The sequence below is a fragment of the Rhinolophus sinicus genome, chromosome 16, assembly GCF_057876585.1.
Source record: "Rhinolophus sinicus isolate RSI-liver-muscle chromosome 16, RSI-T2T, whole genome shotgun sequence".
NCBI lineage: Eukaryota > Metazoa > Chordata > Mammalia > Chiroptera > Rhinolophidae > Rhinolophus > Rhinolophus sinicus.
This window is the reverse complement of record NC_142516.1, coordinates 31,834,047-31,858,823: the sequence shown is the minus strand read 5'-3', so window position 1 is coordinate 31,858,823 and position 24,777 is coordinate 31,834,047. Positions and strand designations below refer to the sequence as shown.

General features: G+C 47.7%; 1 protein-coding gene and 1 long non-coding RNA gene across 5 annotated transcripts; both read left to right on the top strand.

The window, feature by feature from the left end:
* Window positions 1-1,356: 1,356 nt before the first annotated feature.
* Window positions 1,357-7,672, top strand: LOC141571152 (uncharacterized). Its single transcript, XR_012495842.2, has 5 exons — window positions 1,357-2,627; window positions 4,070-4,172; window positions 4,978-5,165; window positions 5,777-5,959; window positions 6,334-7,672. It is a non-coding gene; the product is annotated as an uncharacterized LOC141571152 (long non-coding RNA).
* A 95-nt stretch (window positions 7,673-7,767) lies between these two features.
* On the top strand, window positions 7,768-24,698 carry NPR2 (natriuretic peptide receptor 2). Of its 4 annotated transcripts, none has more exons than XM_074330690.2 (22): window positions 7,768-9,280; window positions 10,090-10,295; window positions 15,389-15,502; window positions 15,803-15,938; window positions 16,177-16,271; window positions 16,499-16,631; window positions 16,860-16,944; window positions 17,432-17,561; window positions 17,714-17,788; window positions 18,000-18,077; window positions 18,307-18,411; window positions 18,531-18,602; window positions 20,389-20,548; window positions 20,727-20,882; window positions 20,961-21,129; window positions 21,297-21,443; window positions 21,907-22,030; window positions 22,217-22,285; window positions 23,522-23,696; window positions 23,768-23,866; window positions 24,133-24,224; window positions 24,357-24,698. In XM_074330690.2, the coding sequence occupies exons 1-22, from the start codon at window positions 8,614-8,616 to the stop codon at window positions 24,420-24,422; spliced, it is 3,153 nt and encodes a 1,050-aa protein (XP_074186791.1). In that variant the 5' UTR covers window positions 7,768-8,613; the 3' UTR covers window positions 24,423-24,698. The 4 variants fall into 4 exon arrangements, with proteins under 4 accessions (XP_074186791.1, XP_019584629.1, XP_074186792.1 ...); XM_019729069.3 differs by having other exon boundaries at window positions 7,769-9,280; window positions 17,441-17,561; XM_019729070.3 differs by lacking the exon at window positions 17,714-17,788 and having other exon boundaries at window positions 17,441-17,561.
* Window positions 24,699-24,777: the final 79 nt, after the last annotated feature.

Sequence of the window (24,777 nt, the reverse complement as noted above, 5' to 3'; positions counted from 1 at the left end):
CTGATGGTGTGGTCTAGTTCATTTTTGGGTAGGAAATATTCACAATGATATGCACAATTTTTTATGTAATATTCATATGTGCTTCTTTTTTTCATTATTGGGGAGAAAGTGTCTATGGCTTTCATCCGATGTTCTATCCCCAGTCTGTGTCTGTCTGCTTTCTCTATACTGCCGGGACCTTCAACTCCTGGGTCTTTCTCTCGCTGACAAGATGACCTTGCTTTTTCATATAGCAATGCAATTGAGCTCCTTATTTCATATAACCTTTCCTTCACTTCAGCAGATTGTGGAAGATACTGAGTTGCATTTTTCCTATTTCCCTGCAATTGGTGACTAAGGTCCAAAGATGGGGACAAAGAAGCACTAAGTACCACGCATTCTAGAAAGAATTGCTAATAATTAGGGTCAGATACTCTCTCCAGGGCTTACAAAGAGGTAGCATGAGTACCTCCAACCACTAAACCCACCCATTCCTCATCACCCCACCTTATTCTCAGTCTATGTAGGGTATAAGATGACTCAAGGGAGGAAATCATGAGCCTAGCAGGGAGTATTTTACCCTCCTTTCCAACTGAATTCAATGCTCAACAGGTAAGTTAAATTTATGTATCACTAAATCCATCCTTGAATCCATTGTCCTGTCTTTCCATGCAGTCTAGAAGGAAATATATCTTTTCCTATAAAGTGAATCTGTTTATCTGGATGCTTGTTTATTCACTGAGAAAGCATTTATTTGACATCTAAAATGTATTACCGGTGTTGAGGTACAAAGATTAAACATGATAGAATTCATTCCTTCATGGAATGCACAATCTAGAGTGGGGGAGGCAGAAAGTAACTACCTACTTTAAAAACAATGTATTAAGGGTTATAAAACGTGGGGTGGAAGGCCTCAAAGAAGAGTAGTTAGTCAGAAGGCAAGGGAAGAGACGATATTTCAGGCTATGGACTGATGTGGCCCACTTAGGGAACTACGAATAGTTCTGTATGTTTAGAAGGCAGACATGGCAGCAGAGGAGGCTGGAGAGGAAGGCCAGAGCCAGATCCTAATGGGGTAACATGCTTGTCCTCTATCCTGTAGGCCAGTGGTTCTTAACAACAGTGGTACTGACTCTGGAGGGGCGATTTGGACATTTGTGGGGCATTTTTTATTGCTATAGTGATGGGAGGTGCGATTTACTGGCATCTTGGTAGTTGAGGATTATAGATGTTAGACTCTGCAATGTGCAATGTGAGAACAGTTCCATATAATCAAGAACATATTGTTTTAAAGTAGGTATTTTCTTTTCTCCCTACCCCACTAGGTCATGTATTCCACGAGAGAACAAATTTTATCTTGTTAATCTTTGTACTTCAACTCTGGCAATACTTTTTGGGTGTCAAATAAGTGTCCTGAATGCTGTATGATTTAGAGCTCCTGAGTTCTGCATGATTTTTGAATAGTCCACCAAACATTTGTGTAGGGTGTCATATATAAATACATCTAGTCTATTATTGCTTATCCTAACACTAGTGTTTAATGTAGTTTTTTGGGTTTTTTTTTTTAGTGTAATGGCTTCTGATCTCATGTCTCTTAAGCCCTAACTAACTCATTTCTTATGGTTAGGTGCAAGCATCTGAGTGCTTCCTCGAGCCTTCTGTCATAGTCATGTCCAACCATTTATGTATTGCAATACCTATCACTTTATTATTATAAATTATTGTCTTTTATTTCTCTTTTATATAACAGCTAGAGCACTTAAGTTGTTTTGAAATTATGTGTATAGATAGGTTGTATTAGCTTCGAATTTCATGTTAAGTTAGAGAAGGTGCTATTATTTAAAATATTTATTAGAAGAAGGGAGACTTAGGTCTGATAGGCTCATGAGTCATTCAGTGTGTGGCCATTGATATTCAAAGTGCTCTTTTGAGCTAAAGAACTCAAAATTTTTTTGCTCATGAGCTCCCTAAAATAATAATAACCCCCTCATACAGTTGTCAGTTGAAATCTAACATTTATCACAAGTTTAAATTTATATATTATTACTAAGAGATAGAATATATTAATCATTTTATAAGTTGAAATAAGCTGACGATTGACTGTAATCATAATAAATATTTCATGATGATTTGACAAAGTAGACTTAAATCTTATTGAATAAAGCACACCAAATACAAAATAGGCTATTTAATTTTGCATCCATGGATTTTATTCAGTGTATTTGAATTTTTTTGTGGCCTGCAAAACTTTCCAGTTACATTTTTTTTGTTTTATCAAAGTATAATTCATTTATTTATTATTATTATTTTTTAATATTTGGGGAAGGGGAACAGGACTTTAGTGGGGAACAACAGTGTGTACTTCCAGGACTTTTTCCAATTCAAGTTGTTGTAACTTTCTATCTTAGTTGTGGAGGGCGCAGCTCAGCTCCAGGTCCAGTTGCTGTTGTTAGTTGCAGGGGGCACAGCCCACCATCCCGTGCGGGAGTTGAACTGGCAACCTTGTGGTTGAGAGCCCACGCTCCAACCAACTGAGCCATCTGGCACTGGCCCATGGGGGAATCGAACCGACAGCCTTCGGCGTTAGGAGGACGGAGCTCCAACCGCCTGAGCCACCGGGCCGGCCCTCAAAGTATAATTTATATACAGTACGATTCAACTATTTTTGTGTATGCCAATTACTACTAAAAGAAAATATGTTACTAATGTAGTCTCCTTTGGCTGTGCTGATTATAGAGAATCCCAGCCTGGGCTAAACACCCCATTTCCAATACCAAGTTTTACCCATAACAGAAGTAGGTATATGGTGGGGAAAAGCTGGAAGCCCCATTAGTTTAAGGCACTTTTGATTAATCTTTAAGTTTCCCTAGACAATTATCTTCATTTATATACCCTTTTGGTTGGTGTCCCAGCAGTCTTTACACCCTAGAACAGTTCATCATTGTAAGATTTGGCATGGATGAGAGACATGCCGTTCTTTTTGTAAAGTGGGAAGAGGACTGTGTGAGCACAGGCTTATTCTTAGGCAAATTAGTTTTAGGAAAGAGTACATATGGGAGGTGAGGATCTGGAAAGGGATTCTCTTGAAACCACCTGTACATACATACCCCTTGGAAAATCTTTCTGTTCTCCCCCTGTTTGAGGGGTACCACCCAGAGGTTCAGGGGCTCAGAAGGTGCCAAGGGCCGGGGGTGCCTGTTTCTGGGCCCACCACTGCTACCTCATCTGCAGCAGCTGGGCTTCTTTCTGTTTTATGCTTAAACTTTTGTTTGGAGAAAGGGTTTTGCTGCTAAAAATAACACCTTGAAAAACACAGCTTCTATGGGGAACCATTTAAGGATTTTAAGCAGGGAAGTGGCATAATTAGGTTTTCATTTCAAAAGGCCACTTTTGGCATCTAAACACATTGTAGAGGGTGGATTGGAGGGCGGTGAGACTGGAGGCCCAGAGACTTGTCACTGAGGCTGTTGAAACAGTCCAAAGGAAAAAAATGTTGGAACTGGCAGCTCTGGGCTCCATCCCAGAGTGGCAGCATCCACTTCAGATGGAGCAAGGGCTGCATCCAGCTGCTTCTCACATTTACATTTTCTGCTTGGCTTTTGCCTCTGTGACCCTTGCCTTAGAGTAATCTTTGACTCTTTCTTCTTTATCCTGTCGGTTCCGTCTGCCAGCAAGTCCTGTTGTTTCTTCCTTCAAATCATCTCCCATTTGTTTCTCTCATTCCATTACTATTCCATCATCCTAGACCAGGCACTTAGCATTTCATGCTTGGATTTCTCCAGGAGTCTCTTCACTGGTCTTCACAGCCCTACACTGAATGTCATGGTTGACTACTCTTGTTCATGACATACTGCAGCCAGGCAACAGAGTACGGTTTTGTCAAGTCTTGCTTCAGATTTCTCCTCCTCTTCCAGTCTTTGGCTTCTCTAGAAAATTCTAAGCAGAGCAGAAGATTGAAAGAGTGATAAATACATTTCAGTTCTCTAGAAGCTGATATGATCATGCTCCCTTTGCTTTTTTTATGTGAGATATTTGTAAATTGAGCAGGACTTAAAACGCAAGGGAACATGTGCCACTTTTTTTTTTTCAGTGAAAGATTTTGTGAAGAAAGAATTTTAAGTGGAGTGGAGAGGGAAATATAACAGAGAATATTATATTGGAGACTTTATGCAATCAGATGCTCCCAAGGGGTGGTAAGTAATTACTGGTAATTATGGTGATGGGTGGAAATAGGAACAGAGGGAAGCAGTATATGTACATGGGAAAACAGGGCAAGTGTGAAAGAGCCATCGAAGCCACTGGGACCTTCCGGGACACTTACAGAAGTGCTGGTCCAGGCTTGGATGGAGCAGACAGGTGAAAAATGGGTTCACCTAGGTAGAGCTTGAATCATCTTGAACATAAATTCTCCTGACAATTCTTAAATTCCTTCTTAGGAATCACTGGCTCTCTATGAAAGATTTTTCATGGGAAAAAATTACTCTTCTGGACTATCTTTTCACAAAACTGGTATTTCTGGCCCTCAGAGTATGGTACCAGTTCAACTTTTAGAACACTTATCTAGACAGGTAAATTAGAAGCTGAGATCTGATCTGAAAATATTTTAACTTAAAAAACTTTTTAATTCATAAAAGAAAGTGATGTGTGAATTCAAAGTAAAAACCCTTGACCCTTTAAACAATAACAGCAGCTCTTAAAGGATATTGAATATTATGAGAAGGTGAACTGGCCCCAAGGTCTAGAACCATACTGTGTGCTGCTGTACGGGGGGAAGTAGGCCACATGAGCATTAATGGGGGTTTGACCTGTTTTCAGGATTCTGTCTCTCCCTCACTGAGGCTAAAAGAAATAATGCAGAATTTTAGTAAAGTCTTTGTTTGCCTTCAATACGTTTCACTGCCTCCTCCTCTCCCTTATTGAAATGTTGCATTTGAAATGTACCATTTCTACCTTATTTTATCTTACTTTCCACGGCTGTTCTCTGCCTTCTGTTGGCAGGTTCTCTTGGACCGGTGTGTCTTGTGCGCAGAAGACAATCACACATAATCAGGGCCTTGCTCTGCAAGTCAGGTTAGTCAAGCATAGAGAAGACTGGAAGGTGTTTTGTTTCTCCAGCGTCTTATAGCCCCGGAGGCACGGTCTGGTGTAGAGCAAACCTGAGGGTTCAGAGTTAGCTGCGAAATGAGGTAAGTTATAAAACTGCTCAGTGCTGAACTGAGAGTCAGTTTGGGACATCAAAGCTTGCCATGGAGATGAGCATGAGCCAGAATCCCATGGCAGTGCCAGAACTCGGCAAGGGTCTTGAAGTTCCTTTGGCCTAAGTGTGACTGGGCTCAGAATTTCTTTCCACTAAGGAACAAGGTAGTTTGGAAACCACAGCAGCTTCCAGCATCTAGCTGATCTGATGTTCTGCAGTTTAGTTCTGGATCAGAAATAAGGTGCATGGGCTGGTCCTATTCCAGAAGAAATTATAGATAGGCTCTGTGAAGGAGGCATTACCAACCCTATGGAGAGAAAGGGGGATCCTAGCTCGGTGCTGCTCAGGCCAGCAGGATCTTTAGATTTCCCAGGCTTTGTGTGAGTTGCATGGAGTCACCAAATACAGTCCAAATCTGATTGTCCGCATCAGTGACAGCAGGGATCTCTTGGATAATTGGAATATATAGATAACCAAATTTCTCATTTATCTAAAATTTTCACCACGACCCCCAAATGAAAAAACAAAACAAAAACCTTTCACTGCCTTTGGCACACTAAGCGATTAACTTTTATTTCTCTACCCTTTCCCACGTTCTAGTATCAGTGCCCGGTTGGAAGAGAGAGAGAAGGGGAAAGATGCTTGAAATGACATACGTTGCACTTGAATTTGTTTGGGAGTCTGGGCAACAGTGCTGACTGGTCCTCACTTGGGTCTGCAGGTGTCCAGAGAAACTCCTCTGGGTCTTTGGTGGCCATTACCCTGTAAGCGTGGCTTCATATGGTGAGTTCCATGAGTCAGCAGAATAGCTATACAGAGCCCCACCTTAGAGACCGGGAAAGTCTCTGCTCTACTATTAAAAGCCAAGTAGGGTTGGGGGAGAGAGTCAGCTGAGGAAGCTATGTGACTTCCCCCTCTGGGACTCAGTTTCAATTATCTTTAAATGGGGGATTGAACAATATCTTTATAAAACTCCTCCCAGCCCTGAAATTCTGTGATTCAGGCAGAGATTGCGTCATTTTGGATTTGATTCTCTCATTAAGCTGTATGTAGTTGCTTAACAAGTATTATTTGGTTGGGTCGGTCTAAAGTTAGAGCCACATCTTTTCTTAGGTTTCCCATCACCCTTTGTCTATTATATCCTTTTCCTTGCTCAGATAAAATGAAAGTCCTTTTCACCACCAATGTTGGAAGCTGGAACTGGAGTTACCATCCCTTCGTGATCAAAAAAGGAGTTGTTTTACTTCCATTTGTTGGGGCTTGGGGCAAGATATGTTGGGGTGGGGGGTTGCCTTTGGTCTCGGCACCCTCAGGGGTTCCAACTGTACGCTCCTCAAAGTGAGGGCTACATCATTCAGCTTTTATCGTAGTCATCCCTAACGCATGTGCAAGGAAGCCAGTGTTCCATAAAGAAACACCGTACCTCTGAATAAAATAGCATTGTCCTTAAAATTTTCCCCAAAACCACTAGGTGTCGCCTTCATCTCAGAGAAACTACGCCCCCTCCTCTCTCCTTGCACACCCACCCCTCTCCTCTCTTTACTCGGGCGCTCCTGTAGCTTCTTGGCACTGTGATTTCTGAAGTGCCTTGAAGGGGGGAGATGAACTGTGGCTCTCGGCAGGGGGAGGAGAATGGGTTTATGACAATTGAGAAAAACTCCCCAAGGTCCCATAGTAATCCCTCCCAGCAACCATGATGTCATCCCTCACAAGCTGTTTCTCAGGATCAGATCCGCAATCCAGATATGGGGTATCTGGGGTGAGCCTTCTAGGTTGGAAGTTTGGGAGTGGGGAGGAACCCAAGGGGGATACAATGGGCTTTAATTGCTGGGAGAATGTTCTGCATAGCCGGTCCACCAGCTTTTATCAAGTGCTAGGCTGTGCTGTGTGGGGTAAGGGGGAGACAAGAGACAAGAGGCCGTTAGAGGCTCCTGCCCTGGAGCAGATGGTGTGGTGGAAGCCCAGTGGGCTACGGTGGGCCTCTGAGGACATGGGAGGGCGCGCCAGGGGCATGGGCACAGGAAGAAGGAGATTGGAGCTTTGAGTCCTAAGGGAAAAGGAGACTTGGGCTTTGTAAGGACTCAGGAAAAATCGATCACTGACACCCCTTGGTCCTGGAGGGGCCAGTGTTCCAGCGAGCAGGCATGGTGAAGGAGAGGCTCCTGGCAATGAGAAGAGTGGTATGGTTTACTAGGTGGAGGACTGGTGAAGATTCCAAATATTTGGGGATTCCTGACTGCTTCCTGGAGACTGGACTATTTGAGGGACTCAGCGGAGTTAAGAGAGGGGACCCTAACAAGAGAGGCCCTGGGCTGATAGGAAAGTGAGATGGATAGAGAGCAGAGGAGTGGCCCATGGTCTTGGGGGAGGCAGGGGGAGGCCCTTAAAGCGCGAGGACGCCCAGAAACCTCGCCGGCCTGAGAGGCCCCGTGCGGCGCCCCTGAGTTGTCACCGGGTGGGTTGGAGACCTGGGAGGTCCCTAGGCGCCCGTGTGGGGGGTGGGGGGGAGACTGCAGGCGCCGGAGGGTGGGGCCGGGAGAGGGAGGAGGAGGGGCCGCGGGGAAGGGGCGGGGGAGGCGCGGGGCGGGGGCGGGGGCGGGGGCAGGCGGCCTGCCCGAGGAGTCACACTCGGCGGCCGCCGCCCGCGCAGCGAGCGGAGACGGGCCCTGCCGCGGCGACCTGACCTGGACGAGCGGCGCGCCCGGGGGCCCAGGCGGGGGGCGGGAGGAAGAGCCGGGCAGCGCCGGCCGCCCGGGCCCGGGAGGAGCTGAGCAGAGGAGCTGGGACACGGGCGGGGCCGCCGCAGCTCCGGATGGGACCAGCGCCCTGGGCCCGTTAGTCCAAGCAGGAGCTTCAGGAGAAGCCTTCACAGGGAGATTTACCCGTGCCTTTCCCTACCGTCCGGCCCAGGCCTCGCTTCGCTCCCTGCCTGCCCATGGTCCCAGTCCTTCCGCGGTGCGGGCCCCCTCCCACCTTACCCCTTGGTCCTCCTTTTCGCCGCTCTCTGCCCTCCTAGCCCCTTCAGCTGTGAGGTAGCCCCCAGGCCTTTTCTTTGTACCAGCCTCCCCCCACCCCCACCCCATCCCAGCCTCGGATCCCTTTTGCCTTCTCAGCTTTAGGTTCATCAGTCTACTTCACCTCTCACTGTCCCCATCCCAGCCGCAGGCCCCTTTGGTCCCTCCCTCCTCCTGCCACCCGGCTCTTAGTGCTCAGTCCTTACCCAAGGCAGGCAGACCCACTCCTTACCCACCCGCTGGGCCTTGCTCCCATCTCCTCCTGTCCCACCCTACCACTTTCGTATCTCAGTCTACCTAGCTTATCCTCACTTCTCTTCTTGACCGACTTCCGCGGATTCCAGGCTGGGTGGTGCTTGTGCCTCCCCGGTAGGCCAGAGTGGCCCCAGGATCTGGGGCTGGTGGGGCTGCTGCTTTCTCCCCATGGCACTGCCATCACTCCTGCTGTTGGTGGCAGCCCTGGCAGGTGGGGTGCGTCCTCCCTTGGCGCGGAATCTGACACTGGCAGTGGTGCTGCCAGAACACAACCTGAGCTATGCCTGGGCCTGGCCACGGGTGGGTCCTGCTGTGGCACTAGCTGTGGAGGCTCTGGGCCGGGCACTGCCTGTGGACCTGCGGTTTGTCAGCTCTGAACTAGATGGCGCCTGCTCTGAGTACCTGGCACCTCTGCGCGCTGTGGACCTCAAGCTGTACCATGACCCTGACCTTCTGTTGGGCCCGGGTTGTGTGTATCCTGCTGCCTCGGTGGCCCGCTTTGCGTCTCATTGGCGCCTTCCCCTGCTGACTGCGGGTGCTGTGGCCTCTGGTTTTGCGGCTAAGAATGAGCATTACCGTACCCTGGTGCGCACTGGGCCCTCTGCTCCCAAGCTGGGTGAGTTTGTAGTGACATTACATGGGCACTTCAATTGGACCGCCCGTGCTGCCTTGCTGTATCTGGATGCTCGCACAGACGACCGGCCTCACTACTTCACCATCGAGGGCGTCTTTGAGGCCCTGCAGGGCAGCAACCTCAGTGTGCAGCACCAGGTGTATGCCCGAGAGCCGGGGGGCCCTGAGCAGGCCACCCACTTCATCCGGGCCAACGGGCGCAGTAAGTGTGGCCCCGGCTGTTTTAGGGTCAGGGGAGGAGGGTCGCTGTCTCCCTGGAGGTCAGCACTGGGACGCTGTCGATGGAGCCAGGCCTTGAGGAGCTGCACGTGGTGGTTGGGATCCAGAAGGATCAGAGGCACATGTGGACAGAGCACTTATGTGAGGGCCAAGGCCTTATATTAGGGGAGCTTGCGGAGTATGGGGGTGAAGCTTGTGGTGGGAGAATGTAGGATTGGGGGGACATTGAATTTGGGGAGCAGTGTGAGTGCCCTGTAGTGATGTGGTTAATGGCCGCTCCAAAATGTGTGACTGTGAGCAGAGGTTTCTCAGGTTGGGGTACCAAGACCCTTATAATGTGGGTCTATAATGTCACTAAAGTAGTAATGACTGTATAAATGGGCTTTAGGGTTCAGCAGCTTGGGTTGGGAAAGGCAGGTAAAGCTCACATAGAGAAATTCTGAGCAGCCAGTGCCTTTGAGTGTAGGGAAAGGCGGGCAGAGTGGGGGAGTGAGGAGGGTGGAGTGGGGAACAGCAGCAGGGCTCTGGGAAGAGGAGGGGCTTCGGGCTGATAGCTCCCTTTCTCTGGGGCCTGGGGTCAGACTCTGACTTCTGCCAGATGGTCTACATGGCCCCAGGGTACTTATGCCATAGACTCCAAGGGGGAGGGGTCGGGAGCATCTGTTGGGTGGTGGGTAGGTTAGGGCCCTCTCTGCCTTGCTAAAGATGGAAATACTGACGGTGTCAGAGAGGGGGCTGTTTGGGGATGTGGATCCGTTCTCAGGATGCCCTGTGTTGTACACCTGCTCCCAGTTGTGTATATCTGCGGCCCTCTGGAGATGCTGCATGAGATCCTGCTTCAAGCCCAGAGGGAGAACCTGACCAATGGGGATTATGTCTTCTTTTACCTGGATGTCTTTGGGGAGAGTCTTCGTGCAGGCCCCACGCGCTCTACAGGCCGACCCTGGCAGGACAATCGCACCTGGGAACAGGCCCAGGCCCTCAGAGAGGCCTTTCAGGTATCATTTGAGCCAGACTTGAGGGAAGAAGGGGACTCACAAGACCCCACAGAAACCCCAGGAACAGGGCAGGAATTGTGAGCTGCGGGAGTGAAATGAACAGAGGCTTTTCAAGCTGAGTATCATTTTTTCTTACTTCCCCACCTTTGTGACTCTTTCTCAGTGTGTCTGCCAAGGCTCCCTCCCAAGATCCCGGAACAATGACTTTCCTCAGTGCCAGTAGTAGACTATAGTGTGGGGGAGAAAAGCACACGAAAAGATCTGGCGAGGTGAGGCATGATGTGGTACAATTATATACAAGCGCAAGAAGGGATATGATTATGTGTCCTGGAACAGACAGTGAGAACTTGAGTGGTTCAGAGGACAGAGAGTCAGTGTGGCCGGGGTTAGGAAAGGCTTTTAGAAAGCAAGTGCGGCTCTATTGTGACTTTAAAGATAGATGTCATATTCTTGGTCAGAATGCAAGAGAGGATCCAGGCAGCCTGAACAAAGAGAAAAAGATAGGAATGGGCGTGTGTGGGAGACCAAGAAGATACTGACCTTAAAATAAAGAAGGGTTCGCTTGAAGCAGAGACAGGAAATGGTGTTGCAAAGGTATAATCAGATTAAGGAGAGCTCTGCATCTAAGACTAAGGCGCTTGGCCATGAAGGTGGTGTTCTTGAGATTTTTTTGTGAGAAGCAGTGTAATGACAGAATTCAGGTTGGATTGGAAGAGGAGGAGGCTAGAGGCAGGGAGACCACCTGTAATAGGTTAGAATGGAATGAAGTGAAATGGCCTTGAACTAGGGTCGTGATAGCAGGAATGGAAGGAAATGGATTTGAGAAACGATTTGTAGGGAAAATACATGGCTCTGTTCATTTCACACCTCTGCTCAAAACTTTCAATGACTTATTTCCTACAGAATAAAGTCCTGACTCCTTAACATGACATTTAAGACCTTCTACAGTCTGTTCTCAACCCACTTTTTCACTTTTACTTCCTAGTGCCCTTCATGATCGAGTATTCTGGCCCCTGACCCCTGGGCCTCCTTGGCCCCCTGCCTTTACCCTCTTTGATCCTTTTGTCTGGAATACTCTTCCTTCTCTCACCCCGAATGTCTGCCTCTCAAAATCATACCCATGAATTATTCCCTGATCCTCCCACAAATTTTTCACTAGCTTATATACATAGTGTTTCTTATTCATTTATCTATATCCCTCCTTTTCCCAAAAAGGATTTGAGGTGGTGTATGGGATAACCTTAAGGTCCTTTCAACCCTGAGATTCTTTGACTCTAAGTAGATGTGCATAAGGGGTAGTCATCTTCTCCAATGAGTAAGGTTTGATGTGGCTGTGATTATATATGTGATTGTGACTGACCAATGTGTATCTGACTGTGAATGATATTATCTGTTTGCATGCCTGAGTATGAGTCTGTGACTGTCACACCTGAACATGGGCAGTGGCAGGACAGGTTTTATTCATGTTCTAACTTTTGCCTAAAACAATCTTTTCACCTTTGTCTGTCTGGATAATACTTGTGTATTATTCTTCAAGACTCAGGTCAATTATTTTCACTTCTAGGAAACTGAATCCCCAGGTTGAACTGAGTTTCCTACTCTTGTGCTTAACTCTGTAGAACTTATACTACATAGAACTTATACATCATTCAGTCAGTGTTTGATTCATTTGAAGCCTGACTCATTCTGTTAGTGTTTACTGAGCACCTATTATATCCCAGTCACTGTGCTAGGTATGGGTAGACACTGGAGAACATTACAGATGGAGTAGTCCCTGCCTTTTTGGAGCTTACATTTAGTAGAATAGAAATGAAGCAAATAAATACAAACAGAACAAACTGTGATAAGTGTTACTAAAAAAAAGAAAAAAGAATAGTGGTATGAGAAGAGAATAACAAGGGGATTGAACTTTAGCGAGTGTGGTTGAGGAAGATCTCTGTTCCTCGCCCAGATGTGAGGACTCCATTCTGAACTGTGTTCTTTTTGTGGAAGGAGCTCCTCTCTTTCCTACCAGCCACGGGGTCCCAGCACTTAGGCTGGGGGAAGGAGGGATCTAATCAGTTAACAATCAGTTATATAAATGAATTCTCAGGTTTGCCACTCACTGCAGGCATTATTCAGACAGAAAAACAAAAAGGGAGAATTTGCTACCGAAGGGGAAACAGGCAGTCAAGAATATGCTGAGACGAGAACCAAGGCTTTGGGACAGGGCAGAGGTGAGGGGGTGATGAGGTGTCCTCTGGCAAAGCTACTCTCATCTTTTCCTAATGCTGAAGCAGGGCAGGGGTGAGGGAAGTTGGGTAGTTAGCTCCAGCCAACGATGAAAGAGCAGAGCACCCTACCCCGGAGATACTTGGCTCACAGGGATCCCCAACCAGGCCAGTCTGGAAAAGGTGGCGGCAGTAGAGGCGAGGAGTCCTTAATACAGATCCCCAAAGCTTTTCCAAGAGGGTGTCATGCTCAAGAAAATGGTACCAGCTCATGCCGGATAGCTGCTCGAGGGCAAGGATCATATTCATCTTTGTATCCCATGCACTGAGCACACATTTATTGAATTGAATTAAGTTGTGTGTCAGGGAGAGGGGGAAGAGGGCTAAGAATTCGTCTGGACAGCAGTAGAGCTGGCAGGTACTGTAAACCAAGATGATCAACCAGGATAGGGAAGAATAAGCAGATACAGTGGAATTAAAGCAGCAAATGACCAGGCTCTAAGGATCGAGACCCAGGCTGAGCATTTGAGGACTTACAGGGTCAGAAACCCAGGCAGAGGTCACAACCTAGGTGACCAACATGAGATGGGTTACAGATGGGGGACACCAACAGCTAGAATGGAAAACGCACTAAACTAAGAGCTGTGTGTAAGGCTGAACCTCTTCTGGGGACAGTTCTTTGTCTTTTTAGGCCATAGTTGACGGTGCCTCCTGCTGCTGCCAGGTCTCGGTGTGGGTGGGTCCACAGGCCGAGGCAGGCGTCTGCTGCCCTTGCACTTTTCCTAGGAGCAGTTGTGGCTTCCACCCACCACTGACCCCGTTTTGGACAGCCTTTGCTTCTTGTTGTTGTTGCCATCTGGGGTCCATTCTGAAATGGGACACAATTACTTACCTTCACCATCTTCTCTCTAGCTCCTGAGCAAGCACAGAAACTCTTTGGAGGCTCTTCTTTCTTTTTCTTTTTCTTTCTGTTCTTTCTTTTTTTTTTTTTTCCCCAGTAGCTAGTAACCACAGCAAAACAGAGTCTAGCATAGCAGTTTTAAAAGTGTGGTCTTGGAATCCTGGGGGCCTCTGAAATTCTTTTCAGGGACCACGAAGTCCAAACTATTTAAAAAATTATACTAAGATGTTATTTGCCTCTGTCACTCTCATCCTTCCGTGATTGCACAGTGGAGTTTTCCAGGGGCTACGTGATGTGTGATGATGTCATCACACTGGCAGCTAGGGAAGGTGTGCTTGTGTTTTAAACACAGTTTTAATTTCTAATATGGTAAATATTAGAAATATGGTCAGTTTTAATTTCTAATATGGTAAATATGGTAGATGTAATCCAAACAAGCAAAAGCTCTTTGGGGTCCTCAATAACTTTTAGTAGTGAGACCAAGAAGTTTGAGAACTGGTAGTCTAGCAAATAAACCTAGAGAATCGCTAAGGGTTTAACAAACATTAAAAACCTATCAGCTTTTACATTGAAACAAATTGTGCTAAACCTGATCTTTTCCAGCTCTTTTACTGACTTTTTTTTACATTTTTTTGTCAACAATATCCTGCCCTTATATTTCTCTCTTATTCTTGGAACAGGTGTTACTGAACAAACCCTTCCAACCCCTCCTTAGTCCCCCTCTCCTTTTAAATTTTGCCCGAGAGCAGGAGAGCATTAGAAGTGTGTGATCAAGCATGCAAATGCTCCAGTCTAATATAAAGCAAACTCCAGTCCAATATAATGAATGTATATTAGACACTGACTTTATTATTTCCTACCTGGAATGAATTGATATATAATAGACCATATGTGATATATCTTGTATCTCTATGGTCTCTACATGTGCTTTTTGTGACAGGAATGAAAAAAAACTGGTAGAAGTACTAGATTTTAATCTGTCATTTCACGAAGTCACATTTCACAAAACATCGATCTGAAGCTTTTCCCTGACGTTGTGGTGCCAGTTTCCTGTCCAAGGCAGAGGCTGGTCTCAGTGATGGTTCAGACCTGGGGTGGAGGCAGGCACTGGTTGTGTCCATCAGTTAAGAAAGGGGAAATGTGTGAGGCGAGAGGGAGCCAGGCAGACAACCCAGAGAGAGACAGAGACACACTGACTTGTGGCCAGTGAGATGTGTGCATGGCTGAGACCAAATGTGTCGTTGGCTTATCTATGAAATGTATGTGGGCATGTGATTGTGTGTTTTCTCTGTGACACATGTCTATTACTTAGTGACATGTAGGACCGTGCCAGTATGCAGGACGGTGCTACTTATGGTAGGTGTCCCACGCATGTCAAATGAATGGACTCACGGCTTCTCACAGATGGAATCACTGTCTCAACGTGTTTCCCTCAGTTGTCATAGGACCTAAAATCTCTTTGATTCACTGGGTGGAGGCACTGTGTTCCAGTCCCAAATGGAGATGTAAACATTTTACTGATAACATTAACAGTAATTAACACCTATAGAGGAGCTGTTGGTCAGTGGTGGCCTCGATAATGAACAGGTACCCAGAAAGGATGGGACAGAGGAGCTGTGAGTGCTGTGGCACCCTGCAGGGAGGCCCAGGGGGTCGTAGGGGCTTCAGGAAGACGAGGGGCAGGGTTTTGGGGATGGAGTTGACTTTATCTACTTCCCAGACTCTACCTTCCCAGAACCATCCTATCTGTCTTTCATGGAGGCATGCCATTCCCTCTCCTCAGATGGATTAAACACATACCACACACCTCCCCTGGCCCCTCACACAGGTACACACACATAGAGTTTAGTATCCTCTCAGCCTTCACACTCACCCATGTGTATTTCATGTGTATTTCACCAAGTTTCCCTGTCCTGTTTCATCGCTTCCCGGAATGCCCATCTGGAATTCTGTTCATTCGTCCCCATGTGCTCTTGGTACAGACAGTATTGGTCATCACATACCGAGAACCCCCAAATCCTGAGTATCAGGAATTCCAGAATCGTCTGCTGATCAGAGCCCGAGAAGATTTTGGTGTGGAGCTGGCCCCCTCTCTGGTAAGTAGTTATCTTTCCTGAGAATGAGGCCAGGCTTTGAGCAAAGGCTCTTCTCCCTAACTTTGCATCAAGCCGTGGCCATGGAGGGAGCCCTACTTTGTGGGCTGTCCACTTCCATCCAGGACTTTTCCTTCTGCCCTAGTGTCCAGTGAGGTAGGGATGGCATCTAAGGAATGAGGGGAGGGAAGAAAGCAAACCAGAGGAGAGAAAAGGTAGAAAGAGACCCCAGCAATGGGAAGGGGGCTGGGGTGGGGGCCTGGAAGGATATTGGGAGAGCACTGCTGAAGTTACCGCCCCCAGATGAACCTCATCGCTGGCTGCTTCTATGATGGCATCCTGCTATATGCTGAAGTCCTGAACGAGACAATACAGGAAGGAGGCACCCGGGAAGATGGACTTCGAATTGTGGAAAAGATGCAGGGACGAAGATACCAGGGTAATAAAGAGGGTCAGATGGAGACCAGAGGGCTGCTGTCAGGTTCAGAAGTGGAGTGGGCAGAAGCAAATACAGATAACTGGGGCAGGGAGGACAGTTAGGGGTCAGAGAACATGGCAGAGGTGGACACATATTAAGAGCGGGGGCAGGGATGGACTCTGAGATAACTGGGGGCCTGCGGGGTAGGAGAGCAGCCTAGGGTAGGTCTCCAAGTAAGGGTTATGCTTTTCTGTCTTAGGTGTAACTGGACTGGTCGTTATGGACAAGAACAATGACCGGGAGACTGATTTTGTCCTGTGGGCCATGGGCGATCTGGACTCGGGGGACTTTCAGGTGATGGGGGAGGAGGCAGGGAGGAGAGTGTGGGCCCTGCGAGTCCAGGTTTCAAGGGTTCAGCAGGGGCAGAATCGAAGGTACTAGGGTCAGGAACTTACTTTCTCTGCTGGAGTGGCGTCCTGGGTGGGTGGGAGGTTGGGGAGAAAAGCAGCCAAATAACTGGGGTCTGGGGGAGGAGGCTGGTGGGAGCAGGCCCGTGGGCCCAGTTCTCTCCTTCCTCACAGCCTGCAGCCCACTACTCAGGAGCAGAGAAGCAGATTTGGTGGACAGGACGGCCTATCCCCTGGGTGAAGGGGGCACCCCCCTTGGACAATCCCCCCTGTGCCTTTGACTTGGACGACCCATCCTGTGATAAAAGTGGGTGTGTGCAGGGACCGGGAGCAGTGCTTCTCCCTTTACTTTCCATCCTTCTCCCTCTCGTCACTCACGCCCCCCCTTAGCTCTACCTTTACCTCTACTTCTGCTTCCTCCCCTCCTTACTTCTTTCCCTCCAGAAATCTGTCTACTGCCTGCACCCTGAGCATCACCCCCTCCCATTCTCACAACTCCACACAGTCTTTCTCAGGGTCCCCTTCTTTCCTTCAGCTCCACTTTCCACTCTGGCCATTGTGGCTCTGGGCACGGGAATCACCTTCATCATGTTTGGTGTTTCCAGCTTCCTCATTTTCCGGTGAGTTCCGGGCTTTCCACTGACCTCCTCCCTCCCTCCCTGTTGCCACACAGCCTTCTGGCTGAGGCCACTGGGTCCCAATAACGTGGGGTGGGGGTGGCAGGTCTCTTAACTTGGTGGCTGTCTCTTTGACCTAACGCCCTCCTCTCTAGCTGTTCTCATTAGTTTTCTTTTAGCCTTGGTGGTGTTTTCCCACTTTTGGTTCGAGACTGGGCATACTAACTAGTGATTCTGAGTGGGGTCTTACAAATGCAAAGGTGAATTTTCCATAGATGCTACCATTTTAGGAAATAACCTTCACCTTCAGCCTCTGTGTTTTTAAATGAGCACAGGGCATGTGTCAGATATGTGGAGGGTGCAGCCTCTCTCAGTCCTGTCTCTTGGGTGTAACAATTGCAGCTTCAGGAGCTGCAGGGGAGCCCCTGCAGCCCCGCTGTTGGCTTATGGGGTGGTAGGATGGGGCTTGCCAGTCAACTGAGGTGTGCAGTCCTTACAGAAAACTGATGCTGGAGAAGGAGCTGGCCAGCATGTTGTGGCGCATTCGCTGGGAAGAGCTGCAGTTTGGCAATTCCGAGCGATACCATAAAGGTGCAGGCAGCCGCCTCACACTGTCACTGGTGAGCCCTTGTCTCAGCTCTCCCCTCTGCTTCCCGTCCTTTCTTACCCTGGACCTTTCCCAGCACATTGGCCTGTAATGACAGCCCCTGCACTACCACCATCATCTAATGTTCCTTTCATCCTTCCGCCTCCATGTTGCCCTTGGCCCCAGCGGGGATCCAGTTACGGCTCGCTCATGACAGCCCATGGGAAATACCAGATCTTTGCCAACACCGGTCACTTCAAGGTGAACAGTCATCCGCTTGTTCTGGTCCCCACCATTTCATCCTGTCTCATCCCCATATGGCACCTCTTCCCGTGAACCTCTGCCCCTCATAACCCTCCTCTTTATGTCCAGCGGAGCTCCTGGATGCTCCTGCCGTTCTCCAGTATTCCTAGTATCCAGAAACTTCTTCTGATACTAATTTTTTCTTTTCCCCTTTCACTCCCACCACCAGGGAAATGTTGTCGCCATCAAACATGTGAATAAGAAGCGCATTGAGCTGACCCGGCAGGTTCTGTTTGAACTCAAACATGTATGTAATGGTGTGTGGGTTGAGGGTGAAGGGTAAATAGGGGTGAGGAAGCGGAGAAGGGAAGGCGTGGAGTAGTTAAATTGGCTCAGAGGGCAAGGCGTTTGTTTATAAATGACTCACAATTGCAGATACAATTAAGAGAAAGGTCCTCTCATGTAGGGGTAGATTTCTGTATCTGATTTTTAGTTTTTTCAGTCCTCTCTCCCCACACTTCTTTTTGTTTTGCTAGATGCGAGATGTTCAATTCAACCATCTCACTCGCTTCATTGGTGCTTGCATAGACCCTCCCAACATTTGCATTGTCACTGAGTATTGTCCTCGCGGGAGTTTACAGGTGAGGCATAGGTGGGAATTCTAGGGATGGGGGCGATAGGCCCAACGTTACACTGACTGTGCAGGTGCTAGCTGCTGGGACAAGGACAGTCATATAATCTATTCCATGTCACCTGCCAGGACATTCTGGAAAATGACAGCATCAACTTGGACTGGATGTTCCGTTACTCGCTCATTAATGACCTTGTGAAGGTGAGCTTGCCCCACTCCTCCTGAGGAGAACGTCTGCTTTAAAACAGCTCCATCCTTTTATCTTTGCTTATGATTTCTCCTAGTCCTCTAAAAGTCCTGTTCTCTCCCTCATGCTTATGGTTGGATAATAATGGGTAAAAAAAAATCTGGGGGTTTTAATTGGGAGGGATAAATTTTATCTGCCACAAAGAGTCCTGTACTTGTAAAGAATTGTCGTCTTCCTGCCCTAGATATTTCAGATATCTATCTATCTATCTATCTGTCTGTCTGTCTGTCTGTCTGTCTGTCTATCTATCTATCTATCTATCTCCCTATCTCCTTCCCTCCCTCCTCTCTCCCTCCCTCCATCCTAGAGCTTATATTAAAATCCTTTAGCAGGGAAAACATCCATGGGGTCTCCAACCATATTTGTCTTCTGTTTTTTTCTCATCACTTACTCTCTGACCAATATTTGGCATATCTATTCTTTTGAAAAACCGAAATTTAAAAAAGAACACTTACTAGTAAAACTAAGAGAAATCGAAGAAAATGATACTAAACCTTTGGTATCTTCTGATATACTAGGTTTCAGCTATTTTCAGGTGACCAAGAAGTCCATGGATTTGTGGAGGTATAAATTTGAATCTTGCATGAGTTGGACAGGTGTTTAGAAGCAAGTCCTATAGCCAGTGAGCTAGCCTAGTGGATCGCCCATATCACACCTGAAGCTGACTTTGGTTTTTCTGCTTAATTCTCAGGAGGTTATTTTAAAAATATGTTTTTGTGCGAAAGTTTGCGATTAAATGAGAGATAAACATATTACATAAAGTTGATATGGTGCCCAACCAGAGGTGTGATGATAAATGTAAGAAAAACATGACTCTTGAGAGAACAGTGATTTGGTGGAAAAATCAGATTTAGACGGAAGCTAGAAGCCTAATCATTTCTATATTCACAAATTTGGAGATTCCCAAAGCTTTTGTTGCTGTCAAAAGGAATAAGAAGGAAGAGTTTACAGAGACTAGAGTTATATATTGTTTAGGTCCAGAGCTGACCAGATAGACAGATGAGTTTTGGTTAGCATACGGAGCATGGTATCCTTTTCTGTGACACCTGAACTAACATGGGTGGGTCCCACAGTTTCCTTTTGGGAAGCACCATTCTGCCCTCTTATAACCTGCTTTATAGTCCCTCAAAGACAAAGGTTCTCTCCTCTTTGGCCCCATGGGGCCAGAAGTTCAGGTTTTTGTATTTACTATTTTCTACACTTTCTCTCTGACCCAGAATTCCCTCTGATAGATCACTTTCCTCCTCCATCCTGACTTGTTTGCCTGCACATGGTTATACGTTCACGTTTACAACTGGTTAGTCTTGCTTGATGCTTCTAGGTATTCATGATACTTGGTTCTCAAGCCATATCTTCCTAAGTAGTGGCCATGCATTTGAGGCCCCCACGGGTGTCTTATTCTTGGAGTTCACCTTCGTAGCTCTGTTCCCTTCACTGCTCAGAAGACTGACGGCCCTTTCCAAGGTAGTGATTGATAGCTCCCTTGGTCCCTCCTCCTAAGCGTTTCTCCTGTCTCTGGTGCCTGGGTGCCAATAAACCGCATCTGGTACCAGGAAGGGATGACTCTCCTCTTCTGCCTGCTTCCTTGGGTGGAAACTGCACAGAGGATGCCTTCCACAGTTAGCGTATTGTTTTTCTGGTCCCGAGATCTGTAGACAGCTAGCTAATGCCCATCTCATGGAGAGGGGGAATCCTAAGCCAGACATGATCCAATGCCATGACTTGCTCTGTATCCCGCAGGGCATGGCCTTTCTGCATAACAGCATTATTGCATCACATGGGAGTCTCAAGTCCTCCAACTGTGTGGTGGATAGTCGTTTTGTGCTCAAAATCACAGACTATGGCCTGGCCAGCTTCCGATCAACTGCTGAACCTGATGACAGCCACGCCCTCTATGCCAGTGAGGCCTTCCCCCACAGCCCACTTTTATATTGCTCCTCTGGCCCTGATCCTTTCCACCTCCGGAGGGTGGGAGAGGGTGATGGAGTGACAGTAATGTGGGGAGCATTATGGGAAGGAGCCCAGGGGGGCTTAGAAATACCTGTTGAGGAGTTGGTCAGCCTGTCCCCTCCTTTCAGAGAAGCTGTGGACTGCCCCAGAGCTGCTCAGCGGGAACCCCTTGCCAACCACGGGCATGCAGAAGGCGGATGTCTACAGCTTTGGGATCATCTTACAGGAGATCGCGCTTCGCAGTGGTCCTTTCTACTTGGAGAGCCTGGACCTCAGCCCCAAAGGTGCGAGTCAATCTACTATCCACAGCCTCCTCTACCTGGTGGGCCCTGTTCTTCATCCAAAGCCTTTATCACCCTCAGAGATTGTCCAGAAGGTCAGAAATGGTCAGCGGCCATATTTCCGGCCCAGCATTGACAGGACCCAACTGAATGAAGAGCTAGTTTTGCTGATGGAACGATGTTGGGCCCAGGACCCAGCTGAGCGGCCAGACTTTGGACAGATTAAGGGCTTCATTCGCCGTTTTAACAAGTGAGAGAGCCCTGAGGGGCAGGGGCTTCCCAGCGATAGAAGCCGCATCCGGCTTAGTGGATGAGGTGGGGCTGGTTGGGGCCAAGAAGGTGGGTTGGGAAGGAAGTCCTGGGAGTCTTGAGAATCTTGGAACAGGTACCATATTCTGGCCTCTCCCACCCCACCAGGGAGGGTGGCACCAGCATACTGGACAACCTCCTGTTGCGCATGGAACAGTATGCCAATAATCTGGAGAAGCTGGTGGAGGAACGCACACAGGCTTATCTGGAGGAGAAACGCAAGGCCGAGGCTCTCCTCTACCAAATTCTACCCCAGTGAGACTTTTGTCCTTCCTGAATTTTCCTTTGATATTCTGCTCTGTTGGATCCCACCTCATCAGTTTCCTGAGAACTCACCTCCCAACTCTTAGAACCCTGCTTTGTTCCATCTGGCCGCAATGAGCCTTTTTGGCTAGAGACTGTTTTCATTCTGTCCCCAATTGAGCTGTGCTGCCTTCTTCTTAGGACACTGCTCTACCATGCCTTTGCTCCAGCAAGCGTAGGCAGAACAATCCCCACTTGAGACATTTACCCCCATCCCCACGCAGCCCCTTCCAACCTCCCATCCCTGTCCACCTTACGTCGTGCTAGACTGTAATGTCTCCCTCACCACCTTCCATCTCCTCCGCCAGGCTCAGCTTTTATGTTAGAACTCATTTCTGCTCCAGCACACACTTTTCCTCTCTCCCCCTCCCATCCTCTTTCTGAGTGTAGCTCAAATTGCACCCTTGCTTTCCAGTTCCGTGGCAGAGCAGTTAAAACGGGGAGAGACGGTACAGGCCGAGGCCTTTGACAGTGTTACCATCTACTTCAGTGACATCGTTGGCTTCACAGCTTTGTCAGCAGAGAGCACCCCCATGCAGGTGACAGCCACGGGTGCGATTCGGGGCCGGGATAAGGACCTGGGGGAGCTTCACTGCGGCATAGGGACCCTTGATAATAGGAAAGATTCGTTTGTTTGGGAGTTCCCATATCTTGGTATGGCTCTTGGGTTAAGAATTCTTAGAAAATTGGAACAAGTCTCAGGCCTCAACTTTCCCATCCATTAGGTGGTGACACTTCTTAATGACCTGTATACCTGCTTTGATGCCATAATTGACAACTTTGACGTCTACAAGGTGAGAGCTGGGGCTACCCTCCTACTAAGACCCCTTTAAAACCCAGTTTCCCTGAACCCCCATACCTTATATGCTCCATGGTCAATTTTCCCTCCAGCATCCTCGTGCTGGAGTGCTATTTGTAGACAAATGAGGCTCTGGCACTCTATACATTCCACTCTCATTTCTTGTGACTACTTAGGCTTCCCTAACCGGAACCATCATGAAATTTAGCCCCTATCTGCTACATTTTGCCTAGGGTTATAAATACAGCCTATCCATCTATTCTTTTCTCTCTATCTCCTCCAGACATGGAAGAATCATACAAGATGTGGGTACAGAATGATTTATTGGGGTTCGGGACAAGCTATGTTGTAAAAGCTTTTTGTTGAAGTTACTGGGTTGGCGCAGGGTGCACTTTATTGTGCTTTGGGAGTAAAAATTATTTGGATTTGAATATTGGCTTTGGGGCTGGGTGGCCTTGAGCAAATAACAGAAACTCCCTGAGCCTCAGATGTTTTATCTGTCACATGGGAATAATAGATTAATTGTGGAAAGTGCCTAACATTGTGCAGATAATAAATCTCCATTCCTGTCCCTTCCCTTTGGACTTACTCTACCATCTGTTATGACTGTAACGAAGATCTCCCATAAACCCTTCACCTAGATTTTCAACAATTGCTTATATTTTCCCTATTTGCTTTATTTTTTAAAAATCTATATTAGTTTCTGAACCATTTGAGAGTAAGTTTCAGACATAGTGCCCCTTTATCCCTGGATAATTCAGTGTCTAGTTCCTAAAAACAAGGACATTCTCTTACCTAGCTTCAGTATAATGAACAAAGCCAAGTGCCTGCTTTCTTACCTTGACAGTTAAGGCTGTCTGAGGCCTATTTCACTGGATCTGCTTAACCTCCTCACCAGCTTCTGCGTTCTCTAGGTCAGCCCTGTTTTCTTGCTTCCCATTCCTGACAGCAGAACCTAGCTGTCCAGGTCCTGTTGCAGACAGGGTGTCCATTCAAACATTTACCAAGTATTAGCCAGGTGCTGGGGTGGGGCAGAAGGATTTAAAGATTCCCTTGACTTTCGCTTCTCCCTAAAGTCTCAGGACCGTGGCACTTATTTTTCTAGTCAGTATTCTGGCCTCTCAGGCTTTCTGATGACTCATAGTGAGTGGTATCCAGCTTGTCTCTTTCTACTCTTCCCCATTCCCACTGACACAGATAGAGGTGACCTTTTAATCCCCCTCTCAATCAGGTAGAGACGATAGGAGATGCCTACATGGTGGTATCTGGTCTCCCAGGCCGAAATGGGCAACGCCATGCCCCGGAAATTGCTCGGATGGCCCTAGCATTATTGGATGCAGTTTCTTCCTTCCGCATTCGCCACCGACCCCATGACCAGCTGAGGCTACGCATAGGGGTCCACACGGGTAAGGTTAACTCTCACTCCAGCCCTACTATCCACTTTTCCTGGGCTCTCCCAACCTGTTTCTTCTCGTAGGGCCCGTCTGTGCTGGGGTCGTTGGCCTGAAGATGCCCCGCTATTGTCTTTTTGGAGACACAGTGAACACTGCTTCCCGAATGGAGTCTAATGGTCAAGGTGAGCCATTAGCCCTCAATCGCTGCTTCAGTCTCAATCTGTGTTGCCCTTTTCTTCTTTTCAGAGTTCCTCCAAATCTCTCAGTCTGAGACCACAGTTGCTGACTGCCCCATCCTTGGACACATTTAGGTTCTAGTGCATGGGCACTGGGAAGACTGAGAGCCTTCTGAGGGGTGGTGGTTGGGTAAAGCTCTCTTAGACACCACCAATTCTTCTGTTGCCTTTTCTTTGATTCTTCTTTCCACCATACCCCCATCCTACCCCAGCCCTGAAGATCCATGTCTCCTCCACCACCAAGGATGCCCTGGATGAGCTAGGATGCTTCCAGCTAGAGCTTCGGGGGGATGTGGAGATGAAGGTGATGGCAGGCCATGGGGAATGGGTCATGGAAAGGGAGGACGAAAGTGATTATGGGGATCATGGGGGAAGAGAGGGAGATGAAGGGAATAACATAGAAGAATCTGAATTATCTCCACTCCCTCGCTCCCAGGGCAAAGGAAAGATGCGAACTTACTGGCTCCTAGGAGAGAGGAAAGGACCTGCTGGACTTCTCTAAACCCCAATTCTTTCCAAGCCAGACAATCTCCTGCTGCCGGTACCTGGGTAGGCAGTGGCCACCATCTCTCCACACACCAGAAATGGACATTGTCATACAAAGTGGAAACCAACGTGCACAAAAACCCTACCTTATATGGAAATTGTTGCCCTTTGCAGCTCAGCCTTGTATATATACCTTCCCCTCTCTGGCCTGGTTCCCTTCTTCCCTACCTTCTGTAAATATCTGTATCTAAACCAGAATATTTTGGCCAAGTATAAAACAACAAAAACATCATGATGTCATAGTTTAGGTTAAAGGCAACTCCAAGGAAAGGTTATGGGGTACGGACATGGAAACTCAGGGAATCGCTGAA

Excerpts from the sequence above, each read along its gene's own strand:
- NPR2 (XM_074330690.2), top strand. The coding sequence starts at position 8,614 with ATGGCACTGCCATCACTCCTGCTGTTGGTGGCAGCCCTGGCAGGTGGG. Across the intron at positions 20,549-20,726 it reads CAGCCACGCCCTCTATGCCA|AGAAGCTGTGGACTGCCCCA; the intron begins GTGAGGCCTTCC and ends CCCTCCTTTCAG. Across the intron at positions 21,130-21,296 it reads TTCATTCGCCGTTTTAACAA|GGAGGGTGGCACCAGCATAC; the intron begins GTGAGAGAGCCC and ends CCACCCCACCAG.